The following is a 21,266-nucleotide window of genomic DNA, read 5'->3' on the forward strand; positions in this document are numbered from 1 at the left end:
CCACGGTTACTACCGTCACCCGCGCAACACTGCCGCCTAGCGCTGGAGGAGTGAACTTCATCCCTCACACAGTTACTTGTTTTGACTGTTTTATAAACCTTCAACACCTCCAACTATCTGCTGCTAACCCTGGGTCAGATTAGATGGAATAAGATGGATGCTATTTTGTCATTTTGATAGGGGTTTGAATTGTTTGGAGACCCCTCCTCTGATACAAAATCATCTAACAAAAATACGGTATTCTCACATTTGGGTCAGAGACAAAATCTCATCAACTGGGGGTCTTGTGGGGTGCATAGTAGAGCATAGTTCTCGTGTGACCGACTCGTCGTCATCCCCTCTCTCTCCCCACCTTTCCTGTCAATCTACTGTCCTATCCAATAAAGGCAACCCCACCGTGTCCCTCATGTGGACTAAAAGGGTCCTTGATATGAAAATGGCTACAATGTCAGTGTAGAAATAAAAAAATTAATTCTTAATTGATTCGCTGATACCGGCCAATTAACACACACCACTGACACACGTGAATAAGGAGAGTACTGGCCCCGGTTTTCCCCCTACTAGCACTGCTTTAACACCAGAACTATTGTGGCTGTAGTTGGGTCTCATTGAAATAGAGTGGGCTTACTCTGGCATTCAGGTAATACTATCTTGCTTTCTAAAAGTTGGTACTGGAACAGTCAATTGACCTTCCAGTAGAATCAGAACATAATTGATTTGTATCAAGCAAGGAGTTTCTATAACCTGACGCTGCCAGATGGACGGTATAGCTCCACCAGGCTAGAGTTTCTACCAAATGAATTCACAAAATCAACATACCCACAAGGTGGAGAGATCTTTTATTTGACATAAAAAAGGGTGCAAACTGGAGTTTCCCTTTAGGTGTGGAGGGAATAAAAAGTGATTTCTGTCAGGTTCACATGTGACACGTTGTACATGAATCCAAAGTCCAGGGAAAAATAACCATCTCGGATAAAAAGGACCTTTAACCTTTTCCGCAACTTAAAAATGTGAAACCATAAAAGAAAGAAGAAATGTGGGTCCTTCATTCTTGAAGCCCTTGACTAAGTTAACTCATTCAAATACATTTTTGAAGTGACATTCATATTTCAACACAATAATATTTATTTACAGTTTTAAGATTTCTCTCAATCATAGCTCTGGGGGGAGAAAATGTTGAGGGGAGGGATAAACTCTTGGAGCTGTACAATTGGGTTTTCCACAGTTTGAAAGGGGAAAAAACGACCAAAAAAAATCTAAGAATACATATTTATATGGAATCCCAACAGAAAGAACAAAGACTACAATTGTGAACTCTGTACAATTTACAAATTTCAAATAATCATCACAATATTGCAGTAATGTCACCCTAAACCTCTCCCTCAAAGAAAAATATACAGTAAATCCAAGACAATTCTACAGTACAGCAATAAGGAAAAAGTGCCAGAGAACGCAAAAAGACCGAAGCCATTCATCATTACCACTTTGTATGTATAGCTCTCCGCTTGCTTTGAGTCACACACCTTTACGACACACAGGGGTGTGAATTACACACGACCAAAGTAAACCCAAAGCAGTCGAGCACAGACGCAAAAAAAGTTCCATCGAAACTTTTGAAATCGAAATGCCGGGAACTGAAATGGAATGTGTTGTAAGAAGAAGAAGACGACGTGGACTGGAAAGTCTTACTTTACAGGACTGGAAGCCCAGGCGCCTTGCTGATCCAACAGGTGACTAAAAACATGATCAAATTCACTATAGAGACCAGTGTCATCATCCCCAGACAAGCCATGCAGATACACACTACGCAGAGTACTCTTATATCAGTCTGGATGCGGCCTAAGAGAGGAAAAAGTAAATACGCACAAGTAATATATCTACCGTTTTCAACCATACGCAAAGTTAGCTAGGCAACCCATGGTTTAAGGTAAGAGAAAGAGGTTGCAAAGATGACCAGTCACATGACACAAATTCAACTCCAAAATCACACACGCACACGCACACACACACATAATCAGTTAAAAATGGAGTCGATTTGGTGAGAATTCATAATATTTAAGAGACCGAGGCCAACGACGACAACGACAAAATTGAGTTGCAATTTCCTGCAACACTTTCAAACACTCTTAAGATCTCCAACACTTCCTGGTACTGAATGAAACAGTCTTGTTAATTGGATAAAAACAAAAAATAAAGACGGTAAAATAAAAATAAAAGACAGTGGACACAGTTAAGGTCGCCGACACGAGGTGGAACGCGGTGGTCGGGGGGAAAAAACAACATTCAGCTTTCATATATTTCCTGGCACAGGTAAAAGGCATGGGCTAGTAGTCTTCAGGAATGGCATTGGGGAATTCAGGGGGGGGGCATTGAAGGCTATTGTCTGGATATTCTTCTCACTGCACAAGAATACTGTGAACCTTCTTCCAAGGAGCTGGACTCCAAACGGTCCTGCTGCCGTTGAGGCCGGGAGAATCACAGGCAGCAGATGGCAACGTTTTCCTCAGAGCCACTTTGGCCCGAACGTCATTTCTCACACACTCCACCTCCACACACACACACCTCAGCATGTCCAGGCATCTTCTCACATGTTCCAAAGCAGCAACAACAACGCATTCTTGCATTCTCTCTCTCGTTCTGAACGCAGCTCTCAAGATCTAGTCTGGGAAAAAACACTGAAGTGTAGTTTCGAGCGATTAAAGTCTCGACTACATGTTTCTAATTACAGAAGTTCAGGTTTGGCGTCTTGTGGGATCAGATTTGTCTCAACTCCCACGTTGAAATGTGCACAGATCTGCACCTCGATTTAACCTCTGAACCAACGGGGCAGATGTGGCCCCGGCCGCTGCCCTGAGCAAAGTACTGAAAATAAAACGCCTACAAAAGGTTCCTCCTGGTCATTCGCACCAGCTAGCACAGGGACCCAGAGGACGAGTTTGACTGAAACACAATCCCCCCCCCCCCACCTGTCCAACACAGTCGAGGCACTAAGGCATCTCAAAGAATACCTGTCATTCTAAATAGCCTATTCCACCCCCCCGCCCGCCCCCACTATTCCCCTCAAATCCTATCTCTGGAATTATGAGAATGAGAAAATAAAATCATAAAATCAAATAAAATCATAAAAAGAATCATAAAGCAAACGGAAAAAAGGTCCCATAGATTTTTCATATTCAAGTACTCTCAATAACACAATAACTTAGACCCCGGCCCGGAGTAACCGACATGAGGAAAATCAGAAGCTATACAGTGTTGAATACACGTAACAAGCAAGGTTTACGTATTGGTTAATCGAGCTAGATTGCAAACATCTACAACATCGTATATCTCCATCTAAGATGGTCCACACTTAATACCAAATCTAACACTCCTGGAAGTCCGTTCATCTCGGACTTGCAGCTAGGCGTGTGTGTGAGGAGAGAGGGTGTGTGTGTGTGTGTCATGGCACGGGCGGGGGGGAGTGTTAAGAGTGTATTCCCTGCACCCTTATAGGGAAGGCCTCGCACACGAGGAGGAAGCCACGATGAATTAAAGTAACACGCACGTTAAGGACAGTGTGAAGAAGAGAGGGTCTTCTTAGGGAAAGCCGGGGCCGACAAAATGTAGTGCAGTCATGGTCTCGCTAGCTTTTTTGTTTCCCTCTCTTTCCCCATAAAAAAAACCATGGCTATTTTTGGAATGGAAAACAAAATTGCATTCAAAAATTCACATTAGCAAGATCAAAAAAATAAAAAATAAAAGAGAAAAAGAAACAAAACGCCTATTAGATTCACTCTGGGAAGGCGTTAAGATTAGGCAAGGTGACATTATCGAGGATATTGTTTCAAGGCAGTCCTCCATGACACTCGTAAGGGAAATAAAATAAAATAAAAAATAAAACATGGTATGAACATAATCATCCAGGTTCACTTAAGTCCTCCTCTTCGGCCGACCCTCGGGCTTCACTCTGGACATCGAGGAGAGGGACCAGGGTTCAAAACAGTGTCGTCCAATCATCATTGAATGCTTTGCAGCACAGGATCCTCAGACAGGACGTGGAGGAGGGGGCATTTTAACACGTTACACATTATTACACCCAACTTTTCCATTTGGCATTGTTCCCTTGGGACGGCGTCTTCAGTGTCGAGACGCCAGTCGCCGTTAACTCCGCTAGAACTAAAATGGGGAATACACGGTTCACTTTCGAACCTTGGGCTTCGTTATACAGGCGAGCCCCGAGGCGTTACTGCAAACCAACCCGTTATCCTGGCCCCTCCCATCCTACTGCTTATGCGATGTGGTGGGCGGGGTTAAGGCATTGGACAGTAGCGTTAAAAGAGGCAGTGCGTTGAACCTCCAAAGCACATCGCACGTATGTCTCTTAGTCGCTCCCAAGCAACATATCCCCCCGGCGTCTACTGGTGTAGAACGCAGAGTCCATTAGTTAACAATACATGACGATGAAGGTCGAAACCCTTTAGAAGACCTCCGCTCGCCCTCAAGTCCAACCTAGATTTGGTCTGACTTATTTTTTCATATATCTTTTTTAAACATTGGTCTTGCTTTTAGATTACTTGATGCGATTTCCTTCCCATGCGCTTGACAGATTCTAATAAATGCTCCAAAAGTCATTTACTTTTCTGTCCATACATTCAGTGTGTATGTTTTAAGAATCAGTATGAAAATCTATGGCAAAAACAAAGAGATAAATAGCATAAATAGCATTGTTGTTTTTTCAGCCGCCAACCTACAAGTGTCAAGTTGCCACTCACCACAAAGCCAACAGGACCAGAAACTGCATGAGAGTCAAAAAAGACTGTAGTGTGTTTTGATTGGTTAAGGGGAGGGCTTTTTACCCAGAATCCAACAGAGCACACAGTGCAGGAGGCGTCTCTGGTCTGCTCTTCTCTTAGGCCTGGGTCCTAGTGCCAGGTGGTTCGACCTCTTTGGAGGAGAAAGTGCAGGGGGCCTTAACGGCCGGTCGATGCTCTCGCGCCCCTGTGTGTAGATGTAGGCAGTTTACACTCTTGGGTCCTCCTGTGTTTCAGGTTTTACATTCAGTCCCACGTCAGGGATGACAAAAAAAATGCTGTGTGTCAGAATGAGTTTGCAAACTAACGAGGGGCAAACGTGACAGAGGGGAAACTGAGAGCATGGTTCCTGTGAGTGCAAGAAAGGGCTAAGTTAAATCATAGTATGCAACAGGTACGTCTGAAGGTTGGCAAGATTCCAGAGGAAAGATTCGTCTATTCCTTTGCAATTCCACAGAAGAGAAATGGGAACCAAGGAGATGGCAAAAAAAAAAGGGGGGGGCAGAAAAATCAAAATTCCTAGGCAAATGCCTCACGGAAGAACAAAATAAAGTTCACCATTTTCCTCTGCAAAATTCCAACATGAAGGATCCCAATCTGGCCAAATGGCCTGCTAAACAAACCAACGCATCTTGGAGAAAAAACAAAAAACAAAAACGAAGAATTGAAAAATGACTCCCATCAAGACCAAAACGCGTGTCTTGTGTAGATCTCGACAACCGTTTGATCCGGTCCCCCTCAATGAACAATTCGATTAAGATCTTTCAGGTGTCTTCCTTTTCTCCTCTGAATTGGGACCTCATTGATTTCTGGAATCACAATCAACTGAGCCGGACAACTTGGAGCGTTTCGGGTGGACGATCATTTGTGTCGCGGCGTGTTCTTCTTCCGTTTTCGCTTGAAGAAGCAGCAGCACCTGCAGACGGAGAAACACGTCAGTACAATCTGCAGGTGAGAGTCTTCAGATCAAACAAAAAAGAGTAAAAACACAGTAAAAGGGGTGCTTACAGTAAATGAGTGTATTCTACATTGCGGGTTCAACTAGAGTCTTCCAAATCTTGACAGAAATATTTGTATGGAGTCCTAATAGATGATGAGTTAGTATAATGATTAGTTACATCTGGTTTTTAAATGTGACCTGTATCCGGATAAGTGATCTGGATGTTATCTGGATAAGGAGAAATGCATGCTGCTAATGCAAGGTGTAAATGCATCGTGATCAGAACCTCCTGACCACATCTGGAGGTAGTCTGGCTCACATTGTGTTCAGATCTTTATTACACCTGGTTTTAAAATGCGACCATTATCCAGATAACTTATCCGGATACAGATCACATTTAAAAACCAGGTGTAAATGTATGTGAATGTCAGCACCAAGGAGTGTTTTTGTGCTCCATCATCTCCTGCCATTGAGCTGTCACTATGAACAGTCACATGGAGGAGGGGATCTTCATCCACTACAGACGGATGAAGAGAGTCCTACGTTTTAGATGCAAATAAGGAGATGCAGTGCACACACAGAGCACGGGACATGGTGGTGAGCCTGAGTGGTTAATAAACACATACACAGACAGGAGAACAGCTAGTAGGACAGTGACTCACTCATCTCAGATCTATGAATAGAAAGTAATGGTGCAGGTTGCAACACAACCTTTGACTTGAATCCAATTGGCTGCTGAAGAGGAATGAGGCCATAGAGAGGCAAAGTGGAACGTCACTTCCTGCTTCAGCACTGTACCAGAGATTTTCATCCGCCATTTATTTTCCCATAGACATTTCGTAAAATGCGTACAAAATTGTTGTACTTCGTCGAACCAAACGGTTCAGCTGACGCTATAATCGGGAGAGACCATAGAACATTTCACTGGGACAAAACTTTAAAAACAACAACATTGAAAAAACATTTTCTTTAAACCCGCATTTTTTTAATGTTTTGGTCCCAGCGGAATGTTATGCGATCTCTCTTGTTTCTAAATATATCTGTATCGTTTGGTTTGAACCGGTAAAACTATTTTCATACGCATTTTACGAAATGTGTATGGGAAAATAAATGGTGGATGAAAATCTCTGGTACAGTGCTGAAGCAGGAAGTAGGCGGTCACTTTGCCTCTCTATTGCTTAGAACAGTGGTTTTCAAGCTATTGTATTTATAATAATCGTGGTATCCATAGGTACTTGCTCTCTCTCTCTCCTGAGGTGACACCTGCTCACTGCATTAGCGCTAACATAGCAGCATCACTCATGATACCAACGCTATCAACTTATTGACATGAGGCTGTGGTGGGGGAAAAAAGCTGAAAATGTACTAAATGTATTTACGCACAGCCTACAGACTGAGACTTATAATACACAGAACTGATCTCAAGTCAGCGGTTTGGTGATGGTCGATACTCGATACAGTATTGTGGCACTATTCTACCAGTGAGAGTCTGTTAACAATTTGGAAGTAGCAACTCCACTGGGGCCCAGCCTAGGCTGGTCCACTCCCTGTCCCCATGAGTCTGATGTGGACTAGCAGAGAGGGATTAGCAGAGAGGGACTCTGATGTGGACTAGCAGAGAGGGACTCACCACAGGTTGAGCATTTTCACGCAGCTACAGAAGAGAGAAGAAAGAGTGTAAAGAGAAAATATAGATTAATACAGCAGGACCCATGCCACACATACATGCACAGCACACACACACATACATACACACACATATACATGCACACACATACATACACACATACTGTACATACATGCGGCAACAGGACACACAGGTGGACACAGAGAGGGAAGATCCCATAGGAAGGAGGATCAGCTGTTCCATAAGGGCCTGTGTCCACCTAGCGTCTTTTCATCAGCTCCGGCGTCTATTTTCAGTTGTTTCCAATGGGGGGAGAGCGTATGCGAGCGCACACGGACGTCTAGAGAAAGTGCGCTGCGTCCAGCGTCTATTTTCACAGCGCTCTGGCATTTTTGTGCGCCCGACTCCCAGCGCTCCCAGCTGAGAATATTTTAACTTTTCAGAAAGACGCTGGTGTCGGGCGCTCCGTTTCGTGCAACTACCGGTAATCATATGGAGAAACTATCGCAACAGAGACAGAAAGGCTCAATTGTGGGAGCAGATTGGCTAGACAGTTAATATTTCTGGTGAGTGTTGTGCTTACTGCTTATAATAACGTAGCCTACCTGTGTTGTTAGCTTGCTAGCTGTCAGCTATCAAGCTGAACTAACGTTACTTGCAGACTGCTTCCTTCTATATTGTGCGCTGGGATCAGCGCTCCCCAGCGCACTCCCAGTGTTTAACGTCGGAAAAAGACGCTAGGTGGACACAGGCCCTAATGCTGTCTTTTAAACTGATGTTAACAGACTTAGAAGAGCCTATGTGGGCTGGAAGCCGTCTTTATTATGGGACCAGGATCCATTCAGATTTCATGGAGCTCAACGGCAAACGTAATCAACAAAGAGGCAGGCATAGGCCTAAATCAGGGGTGGGCAACTGGCGGCATGTGGCCCCCGACCTCACTCAGTGTGCCCCCTGGGTCAATCTCCAAAAAAGGAAAAAGAAAAAGAAAAATTACAAGCTGGACGTTTTTGGTTAGGTTAGACCACCAAAATCAGTGTTTTTATGTTACTCTACAACCCAGAACATGGCGCTAATGGCGTTAGCATTGTCCATCCACATACTGTTAGCATTTGAGCTAACGCTATTGTAACAAACTATATCCAGGATGCACATTGCACATGCAACATTACTAATCATCAAATTGCTGTAGCGGGCTGTTTTAAAGCTAGAGCAAAGTTTCTGGTGTCATCTGAATGGGAGAATTACTCAATTTGAATATGAATAATAGAAATGTTGGTATAATAAACTTGGATTACCAGTCCTTTTCATCAAATTAGCAGCTATAATTGGGAGTGATGGTGTGACAGTAGGTCGGAAGTGCACGGTCACAATCTGGCCCTCTGGTAGCGAGGATTTGTTTTTGTGGCCCTCTCTATCATCAAAGTTGCCCATCCCTGGCCTATATAATGCTTCATTTAAATAGTGCATTATCGCATGGCTTTCAGTGATGGAAACCAGGTTCAGAGAGCTGGCCTAGCCTCGGCCTGTAGGGCTTAAAATCAGGCCGTCGCAAAACTTGGCGTAATTTGTGTTTACATTGTTTGGTTGTCACGAGCAGGAGCTTCCATCCGCGAATGAAGATAAGATGAACAAAAATACGGTAAGTGCTATTTTATCACGGGAACCTCATCTGGCCTCCATATGCAAGACATGAATTAGCCTTTTAATGGTGTCTGCGGTGTGATTTGCATTTATTGCGGCATATTCTATCAAACATCAACTTGTGTGACAGCCAGGGTATCAAAGAGCCTGGCAGCAAACGTGCCAATCATCATATCAAACAAACAGGAAACAGCTCCGTCGTCTAGGCAGGAATAGAAATAGGCACAGATTAAAGGGAACACATCTCTGGGAGATACAATGGGGGAGAGGAGAAGGAATAATCTTTAACAGGGCTTTGATAGACACTGGCGGGTAAACATGGAACATTACCGCGCTGTATTCTATTACAATTTTTTACCATAACAGACAACTGACTGTTGGTGAAAATATTATTGGAAAAATATGATACTTCTATTGTAATGGAAAACCTCTGAAACCTTGAGACATATACATCATCATTGTATGATGAAATGTGACATCTAGTTAAGGAGTGGACAGAGGAAAACAATTATTTTTGCTTTATTTGCAAATATGGGAAAATATATCATGTATGTGTCTCTGTGTATATATGGTAATATATATATATATATATACACAACACATACAGTACATATACAGTATAGCTCTATTATTGATGTTCAGAGGTTTAGACAGACAGTTCTACTTGATGTCCATCTATCGATGGTGATGGGTTGCTGTTGAACTATAATGTCACAGTATGTTTTATTGTCTGTATATGTTTAAAACTGTATTTTCCCGTTGGTAGTACTTGTACTATGTGCTTTGGAAACACTCTAAGTCACTATGGTCATGCCGATAGCCCCTTCTCACGGGCGCCATTTGTGTCGAAAAGGCAGGGTAAACACAGGTGCAAGCAAAACACTAATGAGGGTTTCCAACTTCCATGATTGGAACAGCTATGGACACAGAATGGCCCCTGTGAAAAGGGTCTATAGCCAATGATGGTGGCTGCCTGCTCCTGTGAGAACATGTATTATTCGCACCAAAATGGATGTGGTGGTGTTGTTTTTTTTATCTGATTGAAAGGTCAGCATAGGGACAGGTAGCGTTCAAGATCAAAAACCGCACAGTCAGTAAACGCTAGATACAGTAAGAGGGGCAAAAGCCAGATGAGAGCTGGGGGGAGGGGCTGCACAGCATAGCAAAAAGTAGCGCACGAGAGAGAGAGAGAGAGAGAGAGAGAGAAAGAGAGAAAGAGAGAGAGAGAGAGAGAGAGAGGGGGGGGGGGGGGGGGTGGCAGATGCACGACACGTACTTTGCCTCATCGACCACTTCCACCTCTGCCTGAGCTGTGATTGGTGCGTTGGAATGGGCCGCCAGCGGGTCATCTGCATTCAGCTCCCCGTTGGTCGAGCTGACCACCTGTGGCACAGAGAGGCGGTACTTCAGACAGAACCCACGTTTACTTCAAGCTCTGATTTGTTACTTTCTGTGCACAAATATGATTTATTATTTATGTGACGTCAAAACGATCGGTCCTGCAAACAGGGCACAGCTAGGGGGGCGTGTCAACGAGGAGGGGGTGAAACACTCGGCTCCACTTTTAGTGATGTCGGCCCATAAGACCGGGCGCATTTTCACATCAGATTCCCGCACGCGGTGCTGCACCGTGACGCTTTAAGGCCCAACTCACGTTAATTTCTGTCCATTTAAAGCTGCTATAAGTCAGCTGAATACGTTTTCACTGCCCCGCAGCACAGAATGAACATAATATAGTGTATCTAATAGTGTTGTTCATCAGCACCAGTGGCAGGACGATGACTTGGCCAGGTGCTGAGGGTTTTTTCTGCCTGTCAAAACTCATTTTCTGCACCGTACTCCACCTTGGAAGAAAAACGTTCCGCTGCTCGGGGAGAGCAAGCGACCGCATCGGAAAGACATTTGGATCGTGATATATTGTCTTCGCACTAGATGTTTCTATTTGATGCCTGCTCTAATTAGTTAGCTTCCACCTCATCCATTGTGAAAATGGGACTTATTTGTCGTCGACTAACGGGCCACGGCTGTGCCAGGAAACTCGTCGATGTTGTTGCCATTCCTGCGGTGGATAAAAGTGGGAGATGACTTAATAACGAGTATTAAACAGTATAATTATAATATTGATGCATCACATCGATCACATCTTACCTATAATAGTAGCTGAGACCAAAGCCGTGTGAATCGGAGATTGCTCTCTTGATGATTATAGAGTCTCTGTCTGTCTACCGGCGGGCCGGATAAACCCGGAAGTGAAACGAAACGGTTTACGGCAGCTGCCTGCCTTCAACCGTTTCGCTCTGCCTAGCAACAGACCATAAACACGGAGAACGCCATGCTCGCTAAATCCAGGGGCTTGCTACTCTCGCGAACATCTCTCGTTATATTCCAACAGTTTGTTTGGAAGTACGGTAATTTTGTTATTTTGTGGTTATGGCCAAAGTGGCTGCCGCAAACCGTTTCATTTCCCTTCCTGATCTGCCCCAGCCGCAGACAGATTAATCATCAAGACAAGCGAGACTACTCGGCGTTGGTCTCGTCTACTATTAGAGGTAAGATATGATGCATCGATATTAAATTTAGACTGTTTAATAACAATCAAAAATCTTGCTCGTAGCTGCTTTAATGTTGATTTGTGGATTGGATATGAAAGTTCACAAAACAGCAGTGACCCATGGAGGCATCTTTCAAATCAGAAAGGCAAAGATCAAAGATCAAAGATCCAACATGAACCAGCAACCAACTCCGCAAAACAAACCAACAACTAAAACATGAGGTCTGCTGGCCAGAATGGCCATTGTTGTTCCATCAACCTGCAGAAAGAATGTTATTCTAACAGACAAACTGTGACAGGTACTTGTCTTTTGGTCCTTTTGGAGATCAGTTATGCCATATTAAGTGAAGCATAATGACTTCAGAGCATCATGCACTAAGCCAGCTAAGCCAGGTCACCCTGCCATGCAAGAGGCTGCTCCATCTTCTAAACAACGTCTAATGATATGAAGCTGCAGACAAGCCCTGCCATTGGTCAAAATACATCACATGTTCACACCATCTGGGTTGGGTGGCACAATATGACATGCGTGTGGTGGTGCAGAAAAACATTTCCCCACGGGGGGGAAAGGCGGGGGGGGGAGGCAAGACGTATGGCTGTAGATCTGTCTCATATATGAAAACATTAGAATACAAAACTCATAAATGTACATGTTTTTTTTTTATATATATAAATTGGCATTGTGCTCCAGACGAAGTATGGCTCACAATGGTGTTGCAATTTAACAGCAGCATGTGACTTCTTTGAGTAAAATGCATTAGTGTCTCTTCTGTACAGTCTCAAAATTCATACAAAAAAATACAACCCAGGTAAGAGCAATTTGTCTCTCAAAAGCAGATTCAACACATGTCAAATGTCAAACTTTGTTTTTAAAAGTAATTTTATGCTAAAAAAAAATAATTGAAGCCACTCATTGTGGGTTTAGTGTTGTAATGAGTGGGACAGGATGCATATCCAACCATTGTTTAGTCTTTCTTTGAAAGTATGTCAAGTCAAGTCACACACTATCAAGGTGAAATCTGTGCCTCATTTGTAAATAAACGTCAAACCGGCCTAATGCAAATTCCAATTTGATCCACAAATACAGATTCAACATTGTTGAAAATAACTTTTTGCTTTGAAATTGGACTTTGCCCACATTGCCCATTTGCTGGTTGTGTATTCTGGCTTCGGTTGCTGCAAGACAGATCTGACTCCATAGAGAGGGAAGGGGGGGGGGGGCTGAACAGGTGAGTGGTGTGTGTACCTGCACTGAGCCCCCGTGCCTGTCCGCTGCCAGGTGAGAGGTCAGATAGGAGGAGTTTGCCTGGCGAGTGGGCTGCACCTCCCATGCTCCTCGCCGATCAGAGGCTGCCGTCTGCTCAGGAGGTCGGCGTGGTCGGCAGGAGGGGTTGTAATGGGAGAGGGGGGGGGGGGGGGTGATGGAATAGGCGGGGTTAGGTAAAATGGGTGGGCGGAGCCAGGTATCGTGCAAAGCAGCATGAGAAATGGAAAGAAAAAATTAAAAATAAATAATAAAAGAGTGAATCCAAATCAAAGCGAGGCTCAAGCCGGGGAGCTGGACGGACCAGCAGCTAACGAGCCAGAAGCCACGTTGACGTATGCTTGCAGATCTCAATACTGGTATGATGAAGCTGCTGCATGCTGCATTTGAGATCTTAAGCTTCATTATGGCCTCACAACCAGCTTGGTTGTGACATATTCTAAACAGGCGAACGTAGGACAAGATGCATTTCCCCCCCCGTTTATAATCACTATCCACTTAGGCACTAAAATGTTTTTCAAATAAACAGGACAGGGATCACTGATGACATCACAGCTACTTAAGTGGCGTCACTCCCAGATGTCACGGGTGACTTCTTCGTTCATCGATGGCATCTCTGATGGTGTCCCAACTGCTCGTCACTATGTCATACAAGCTCCCAACTGCTCGTCACTATGTCATACAAGCTCCCAACTGCTTGTCACTAGGCATGGGTCGATTTCCGGTTTTACCGGTTCGGTTCGGTGTACGAGCCCAAACCGGTTTGATCACGTGCGAACCGAAAAAACCTAAAAAAATAAATAAAAATAAAAATTTGCCCTGTCCATTCTGATTGCACTATTGTTCGTATTAGCCTCTTCTCAAGTTGCACTAGTATGCAAAAGTCTTATTTTGTTTATTATGTTGATGTTTGAAGAAAAGTTAAGCTGAATAGTTATGAGAAATAAATACAGGGTGTGTTTGTTACACAGGTGTCCTGCTTCTTTTTATTCAGTATCATTGCTGGTTGACAATACCAGCTTAGAGGTGTATTATCGCTATCAGGTGGACTGAAGTTGCACTACAGACAGTTATGGGCCACACTCGGGAGCCCTGCTTAATTTTTTTTTCTTTTCTTTTAATTACAAAAAAAAACGGTATACCGGTTCGATCCGGTTTAGACGGCAATATCGAACCGTTTTTAAAATTTTCAAACCGACCCAGCCCTACTCGTCACTATGTCATACAAGCTCCCAACTGCTCGTCACTATGTCATACGAGCTCCGAGACATCGCATGCTAAGTACGATCTGCTCGGTGATGCTAGAGGGATTCCAATAATCCAAAGAATCCCAAGTTATAATCTTACCGCACTCCTGAAAGCAATAAAGAGGCGTGTACCTGATTTCTGATTGGTGGGTGCTGTTGTGGGCGGTCTCTGTGAGGATGGCTCTCTCTCGTGATAGCAGACGCTCCAGAGTCTATGTGGACAGACCCTACGGGTGTGGGCTATGGAAAGGAAGAACCCGATTCGTCAGCGAGCAGTCAAACAGCCGGGGCTAAAAATAGTCGCTTCTGCCTCAAAATGTAAACAGTTAAATAGTCAAAATGAGTTACTTACTATCTGCCTGCCAACCCAGTCATAAGTGTAATCAAACGTGTATCCTTTTCGCTCAAACAGTTCCGTGAACAGAGTGCGCAGGTATTCATAGTCGGGCTTTTCAAAGAAGTCCAACCGCCTCACGTAGCGCAGGTAGGTGGCCATCTCCTCTGAAGGGAAGCAAAGCAAAGGGGGTGCTTTTAATGCTTTATAATGCATGGCTGCACAATAAAGGCAAATAAACTATTTTATTTTGAAAAAAACAAACTACTTTGAAGTTAAAATATCAGAACAGAGTTGCAGATTGCTGCAACTACGTCAAATCAGGTCAGGTCCTTCATCACTTTCAAGCTTTACAGCCACACCGACAATGATATACCTGGGAAGTTCTCACAAAGGACCTCGATGGGAGTGTTTCGTTTTGTGTCTCCGATCTTCTGGTATCGTTCTTTCAATGTGTCAGCCTTCAGAACAAAATGCAACAACAGGAAGCCATGTTAATTAATTTTGCTATCTAATGTTGATTCATCATAATTGGGGAGAACAGAAATAGCTTAATAACTTAACTGGGGGAAATGACAAGTGCATGTTTGGTAGGGCTGTGAATCTTCACTGGCCTCACGATTCGATTCGATTACGATTCGGAGGGCTACGATCCGATTCGATTACGATTATCGATGCATCTCGATTAGGGGTGCACCGATCACCGATTGCCGATCACCTATGAGAAATATCTGCCCAACCGATCATCGACCGATCACCGATCTATATATCTATATATATATATATATATTTTTTTTTAAGCAGCTATAGCAGTCTATTATAGAACAGTTTCCATTTTACATATAGGCTTACATTTCATGCATCAAATTGAAAGTGCAGCACATTTTCTTTTTTTCTCTACATCAATATTTTATACTGTGTAGGCTAAAGGAAACCGCCAACATGATTTTTTGTGTGTGAGATAATTGGAGCACAAGACTGTGTTGAACTAAATGGCTAGTAGTTCAGTCCAGTTCCCTCAGTTCAGTTTATAAAGGAACAAAAGTATTCCACTTCGGGATTTCCATGTTACCAGTTCAATGCAGTTCAGTTCACTCAACAAAAATACTCCATCCGGGATTTCCCTGTTACACAAGAAAAATAACTTCGACCCAAGGAAACTATTTTATCGATTTATAAGCTAAAGCGGCTAAAGCTAACCGGAGCTATTAATGTTACGAGGATACACGCAATTATGGATCAAACATGGACTTAACAGCATGCAAATGCGTCGGTAGGCGGGAGGACTGGAGGTAACTTCTCTCTGCTGAGTCTGCTCTAATCACCAGCTGATGTGTGTGATTCAAAGACGCAAGGGGTGTGTTGACAGTCTGGTGTGGTGTGTGGAGGTGAGTACACTGACGAAAGCAAAGCGTGTGCTTTGCAACACAATGATATAAACGTTAGAGCACAATATGAAAGTTAAACGATAGACATTGAAGACATGAAAATGAGCTGCCTCATGTTTCTCACGTGCAGCATGATCGGCTATGCAATCGGCTACAATAAAGAAATATCTGCAATCAGCCGATCGCATATTTGAGGTCAAAATCGACCGATACAGATTGCGTGCCGATCAATCTGTGCACCCCTAATCTCGATGCATCTTCAATCGATGCATCACTTTTTTCCTCAATACAGTACATGATTTCTTTTTTCTCACTTTCTTTAAAAAAAAGAAGAAGAAAAAAACGTAATAGTCGATTTTTGACATTTGTGAATCGATGCAGAATTGTGCACGTCCGCATCGCGATGCATCTTATAATCGATTATTTTTGACACCCCTAATGTGTGGGTTGTGTGCTATGTGCTTTCATAAATGGTGTAATTGTCATCTAATGTGGGCTCAGTCTGAACACCTCAATCTGCCATCACAAACCAGACAGATTATCTGACAACATAACATGATGTTATGTTGCTGTATAGGACATCAGATCGATATTTTCCTGTTTTACCCAATAGAAAGAGCCGTCTCTACTAGAACAGGAATGCGTGACTGGTACCAGCTTGCAGGTGTGTACTACATCTGCATGTAGGGTCATCGTCACCCCAGGTCTGATATCAAAATCCATTACTTTTCACTAACTGTGAAACACGATTTAAATTGGGAGCAACGTTGTAAGGTACCGTACCTTCGCGCTCTCATTTCAGTGTAGAGCGTCAGTGCGTCAGAGTGGATATACGAACACATTCTACGTGAAATCCTGTACATTTCCCCCCTTGGGATAGGTGTATTATCACTGAATTTGGACTTCAACACACAATTGGCTATCAACACATAATTTGAAATGGTTGACGAACGACTAAAATAATATACGCAGTAGGGCTGTGGCGATTCACTTATCTCCCGATTCGATACTATCACGATTCTTGGGTGCCGATTCGATTTATATTGCGATTCTTAAGTATTGCGATTCTACGATTATTGCGATTCGATATTACGATTTATTGCGATTTTTGTTTATTTTTTTCTTTTCTTTTTTCAGTTTGTTTGCTTTTTTACACTAGATTAGAACATGGGAAAAGTTGAATCATACACTAGAGACTGTATATTATATATCATGAGTAGGGCTGGGCGATATAGTTAAAAACAGGGGCGGACTGGGATCATAATTCAGGCCGGGCATTAGATACCAAGCAGGCCAGGCCGATATGGGCCAACGCGCGTGAAATTTGGGCCGTTTGAAGCCAGATTTGGGCCGTTTGAAGTCCAATTTTACAATGAGATGCACCCACTTTAACCCTGAAGTGTAATTATTACCGTAAATTCCGGACTATAAGCCGCACCGGTGTATAAGCCGCACCTGCAAAGTTGACTATTTTTTTCTTATATAAGCCGCACCGGACTATAAGCCGCGGGTGTTTTAATGGTTTTTTTTTTTTTTTTTAATTGTGTTTTAATGTTTAATTACCATATGTAAGGGTTCATGCACAGAGGGGATTGTCGGGAAAGAGATGGCTGTTTGAGGAAGCTCCCATTTATTAACATTTCAACAAAACAACATAACACAACACCACCTGTGTTGTTATTTACAGTGCACACAGTGTCATACAGTGTCATACAGTGTGGTGAAAAGAGGGCGAGAGGAAATTAAAACAGAAGTGGATTTATAGTTAGAAAGAGTGCTAAAAAAGAGAGTTTTTTTTTTTTTTTTTTTGAAAAAATCCATAGATAAGCCGCACCGTTATATAAGCCGCAGGGGCCAAAAAAGGCCAAAAAACGGGAAAAAAGGTGCGGCTTATAGTCCGGAATTTACGGTACTTCAGACTAACTAATAAAGTAATAAAACCACTAGTAAACCAGTAGGCGGCGCCTGGCCTGCTGTTCAGTGAGTGGCCTGACTGCAAGCACCCAAATTTTTTTTTTTTTTTTTTTTTTTTTTTTTTTTTTTAAATTTGCGATTATCGATTCTGGAATAAAAGATCGATCCAAAAAATCGTGACATTAAAAATCGTGATACTTAGGTGAATCGATTTTTCCCCCCACCCCTAATACGCAGTCATTATCTTGCCAGAATTTCAGTCTGTGGAATGCTGTTAAATCATGTCATCCCTCAGATGTGTTTATCAATGGATGATTTAATACAGGTTGAAAGTGATTTCGTAACACTTCCATGTGCTTCGTACCTTTAGTCCTTGCCAGGGTAGGCTCCCACGGAGGAAATACATGAACATGTGACCTAAGGCCTCCAAGTCATCTCGACGGCTTTGCTCTGTAACAGAAGATTCAAACAAGATGTGGAGTGGAGTGAGCCGTAGAAACCGACATTAACACTTAGTCTTGCATAAATCAAAAACACTCGACTACTGGCTACTTACAGACTCAGTATAACAGCCAAAGTAGAGTATGTATGCTAAATCAAGACAATATTTAAAATCAGAGTACAATCCACCTTACAGAACGAGAACATTTTAAAGGAACAGCTCACCCTAAAATCCAAAATACATATATTCCCTCTCACCTGTAGTGCTATTTATCCATCTATATCGTTTTGTGTTAGTTGCCTGAGTTTCTGCCTTCTCTCCAATACAATGGAACTGGATGGCACTCGGCTTGTGGTGCTCAAAGAAATACATTTGATAAACTCAACAACAGCAATATCTCTTTCCAGAAATCGTGACCCCGTTACTCAAGATAATGCACAGACCTTGTTATGAGCGGTTTCATGGAGGAACTATTTTCTTTTGACCGAACTACACCCGCTAGCTGCTAGCTAGTTCCTACATGAGACTGCAAAAGAAAATAGTTCCTACATGAAACTGCTCACAACAAAGTCTGTGCATTATCATGAGTAACCGGGTCATGATTTTTGGAAAGAGACAGTGCTGTTGAGTTTTTCCAATTGTATTTTTTTGGTGCTTCGAGCACCATAAGCCGAGTGGCATCCAGTTCCATTGTATTCAAGAGAAGGCAGAAACTCTGCGGCCGATATCTCCAAAACTCAGGCAACTAACACAAAACGATATAGATAGATAAATAGCACTACAGGTGAGAGGAAAAATATGTATTTTAGGGTGAGCTGTCCCTTTAAGAACAACAAAGAACATAAAAGAAGCCAAAGTTGTGAAATCAGTCTCACCTTTGCCCAGATGTGTATTGATGGACATATATCGTGCGGTGCCGGTCAGGCTCTTATGCTCCCGGTACGGAATATGTTTTTTGGTTTCGGGGTCGATGTACTCTTTGGCCAGGCCAAAGTCAATGATGTGGATGATGTGTTCCTTTTTGTTCCCCTGCCGTCCGATAAGAAAGTTCTCAGGTTTGACGTCTCGATAGATGAGGTTTTTAGAGTGCACGTATTCCATCCTGGAGATCTGTGGTGAGGAACGATAGGGGAGAGAGGAGTCAGCAAAAATAACTCCAGGTAGGCTATCCTTGCAACTAACCAAAATAACAGCTCACACGTCAATTGTCTAATTACTATTATGAGCTTGAAGTGAATTAATGGTTTGTAATTAGCACAAACTAAGTGTCCTCTAGAGAGAGAGTGGCGTCAGCGGAGGACCAAAATGCGTGACTCATTAGCCAATGAACAGCCAGGGGAAGAGTCTCGCGCTACTTTTGAATGCTAAAATAAAGCTGATAATGTACAATTTGATTCAAGGAAAAAACTTTCTAAGTACAACACAAACTGTCCATTTTGCTGCACCTGGGACCGTGCTGCTTAACTTCCTGAAACTCTTGAGTAGGGATGTTCATCAATAATCGAAAATCGATAATTGATCGTTGAGGAATTGATTCGATCATGTGGAATTTTTTATCGATTTTTAATATTTTTTTTTAATCGAATCAAATAGGCTTAAATGTGCTGAAACCTGAAATTAAGCCTAAGGATTTCACTACGTGGTCGCAACCAGGTGAGGGCGCAATGGGACTATGAGACAACTGAACAGAGCACCTCTGGGTGGGGCTATGGGCGTGGTCTCACTGGGCTTGCTGCGGTGAGAAGAACGGCAAAAAGCACATTGTCAGCACTCAGCCAGGCGAGGAAATGAAGCGAGCGAAGCGAAGTTTGGTTTGGGACCATTTCGAGTTAAAAGACGACATTGTTCATTGCAAGAAGAACTGTGATGCCGTTTATAAGTACAACACGGCTAGACGCCAATGATTCCCCACTTGGACAGCGTTCCCTTCCGAGCCTGGTTAACGAGGAAGGCGCCTCGTCCATGCAGAAAAGATCACGTCTTTTATTGTCACACGAACACCACAATACATGCATGCGGCCACAACACACTCATGCTGACGGTGGCCGGTGAAAAGTGTCCTCTGCATTTAACCCATCCAGGCATGTCCTTTCCTCCGGGGGGCAGGCCAGGAGCAGTGGTCGCTTTCTCGTACAGCGCCCGGGGACCAACTTTGGATGTTGTCGTCACTGGTCGGATGACGATGACGATCTGATCTTCTGCATGTTTTTAGTGGGGGGGGGGTGATATACGGAGGAACCCCCTGGGGGGGAGCATGGGGAGAACATGCAAACTCCACACAGAGAGAAAGGCCCTTACGACGAGATACCCCACCTGGGCAGTAGGCACTGAAGATATGGGGGGGAACACAACCACAGCGCCCACAGTGTCCCAGGTGAGAATCGAACTCAGGACCTTCTGACTGTGAGGCGACAGGCGACCTGATCAATGTGATTGAGCTATACTATGCGCTTCCCTCACGGAGCACCACCAGGTGGATTGAAAAGCGCTTCATAGCGCCTCGCACATAGGCATTTTGTAAATAAAAAATAAATAATAATAATAAAAAATATATTCAAAAAAATATTATTATTCATATTATCGATAATCGATAATTGATGGTTAATTTTCCCGAATTTCGATTATGGAAATTGTTTGAAATGAACATCCCTACTCTTGAGAGTAAAAAAACTGGTCCATTGGGGTGAACGGAGATGTCGCAACTCTTCTTACACGGCTCTGGCACAAACTACATAACTGTCAGAATCAGCTACGGTTCTGCAGACATGAATTCCTCTCTAGCCTGTAGTTTGTTGTCTCACGGTGGCACTGACAGACAGGGGGCGGTTAAACATTAAACGACTCTTCACTTGGTTTGATCTTGAGGCAGGCCAGGCTTTGTCCGAGGGGAGGCCCGCAGTTGCAGACTTTGAAAAGCCCTGGCCTAGAAGACTGGGCTGTATGGACTAGTCTGATTGGCTGCCTCGGAAGTTGGCAATCACAATTTAAATACCGAGGTGGCCGAAATCAGAACGAGCGAGCAGAAGCTCCTTTAAGCTCTGCTGATGCACAACGTGAATAACGGATCCGTATCGATGCTGTGGCAAAGTGCTAACTGAACTAGAATCAATTGCTACTCTGGTGTC

General features: G+C 43.3%; 1 protein-coding gene across 3 annotated transcripts in view; it reads right to left on the minus strand.

Annotated features, from left to right (window-relative positions):
* Positions 1 to 5,620: 5,620 nt before the first annotated feature.
* The window catches only part of csnk1g1 (casein kinase 1, gamma 1), a gene marked incomplete at both ends in the record, with an annotated part of 35,289 nt that continues 19,643 nt past the window's right edge, over positions 5,621 to 21,266 (minus strand). The window contains 9 exons of one of the 3 annotated variants that reach the window (XM_083652753.1): positions 5,652 to 5,706; positions 7,361 to 7,384; positions 10,278 to 10,384; positions 12,799 to 12,909; positions 14,196 to 14,303; positions 14,416 to 14,564; positions 14,774 to 14,858; positions 18,064 to 18,149; positions 19,017 to 19,251. In XM_083652753.1, the coding sequence (XP_083508879.1) occupies positions 5,652 to 5,706; positions 7,361 to 7,384; positions 10,278 to 10,384; positions 12,799 to 12,909; positions 14,196 to 14,303; positions 14,416 to 14,564; positions 14,774 to 14,858; positions 18,064 to 18,149; positions 19,017 to 19,251 (960 nt within the window). Of the gene's footprint in view, positions 5,707 to 7,360; positions 7,385 to 10,277; positions 10,385 to 12,798; positions 12,910 to 14,195; positions 14,304 to 14,415; positions 14,565 to 14,773; positions 14,859 to 18,063; positions 18,150 to 19,016; positions 19,252 to 21,266 lie in introns of all 3 variants that reach the window. The other 2 variants (XM_083652752.1, XM_083652754.1) reach the window with 2 other exon arrangements.

The sequence above is a fragment of the Poromitra crassiceps genome, assembly GCF_964638095.1.
Source record: "Poromitra crassiceps genome assembly, chromosome: 16".
Taxonomy (NCBI): Eukaryota; Metazoa; Chordata; class Actinopteri; order Beryciformes; family Melamphaidae; genus Poromitra; species Poromitra crassiceps.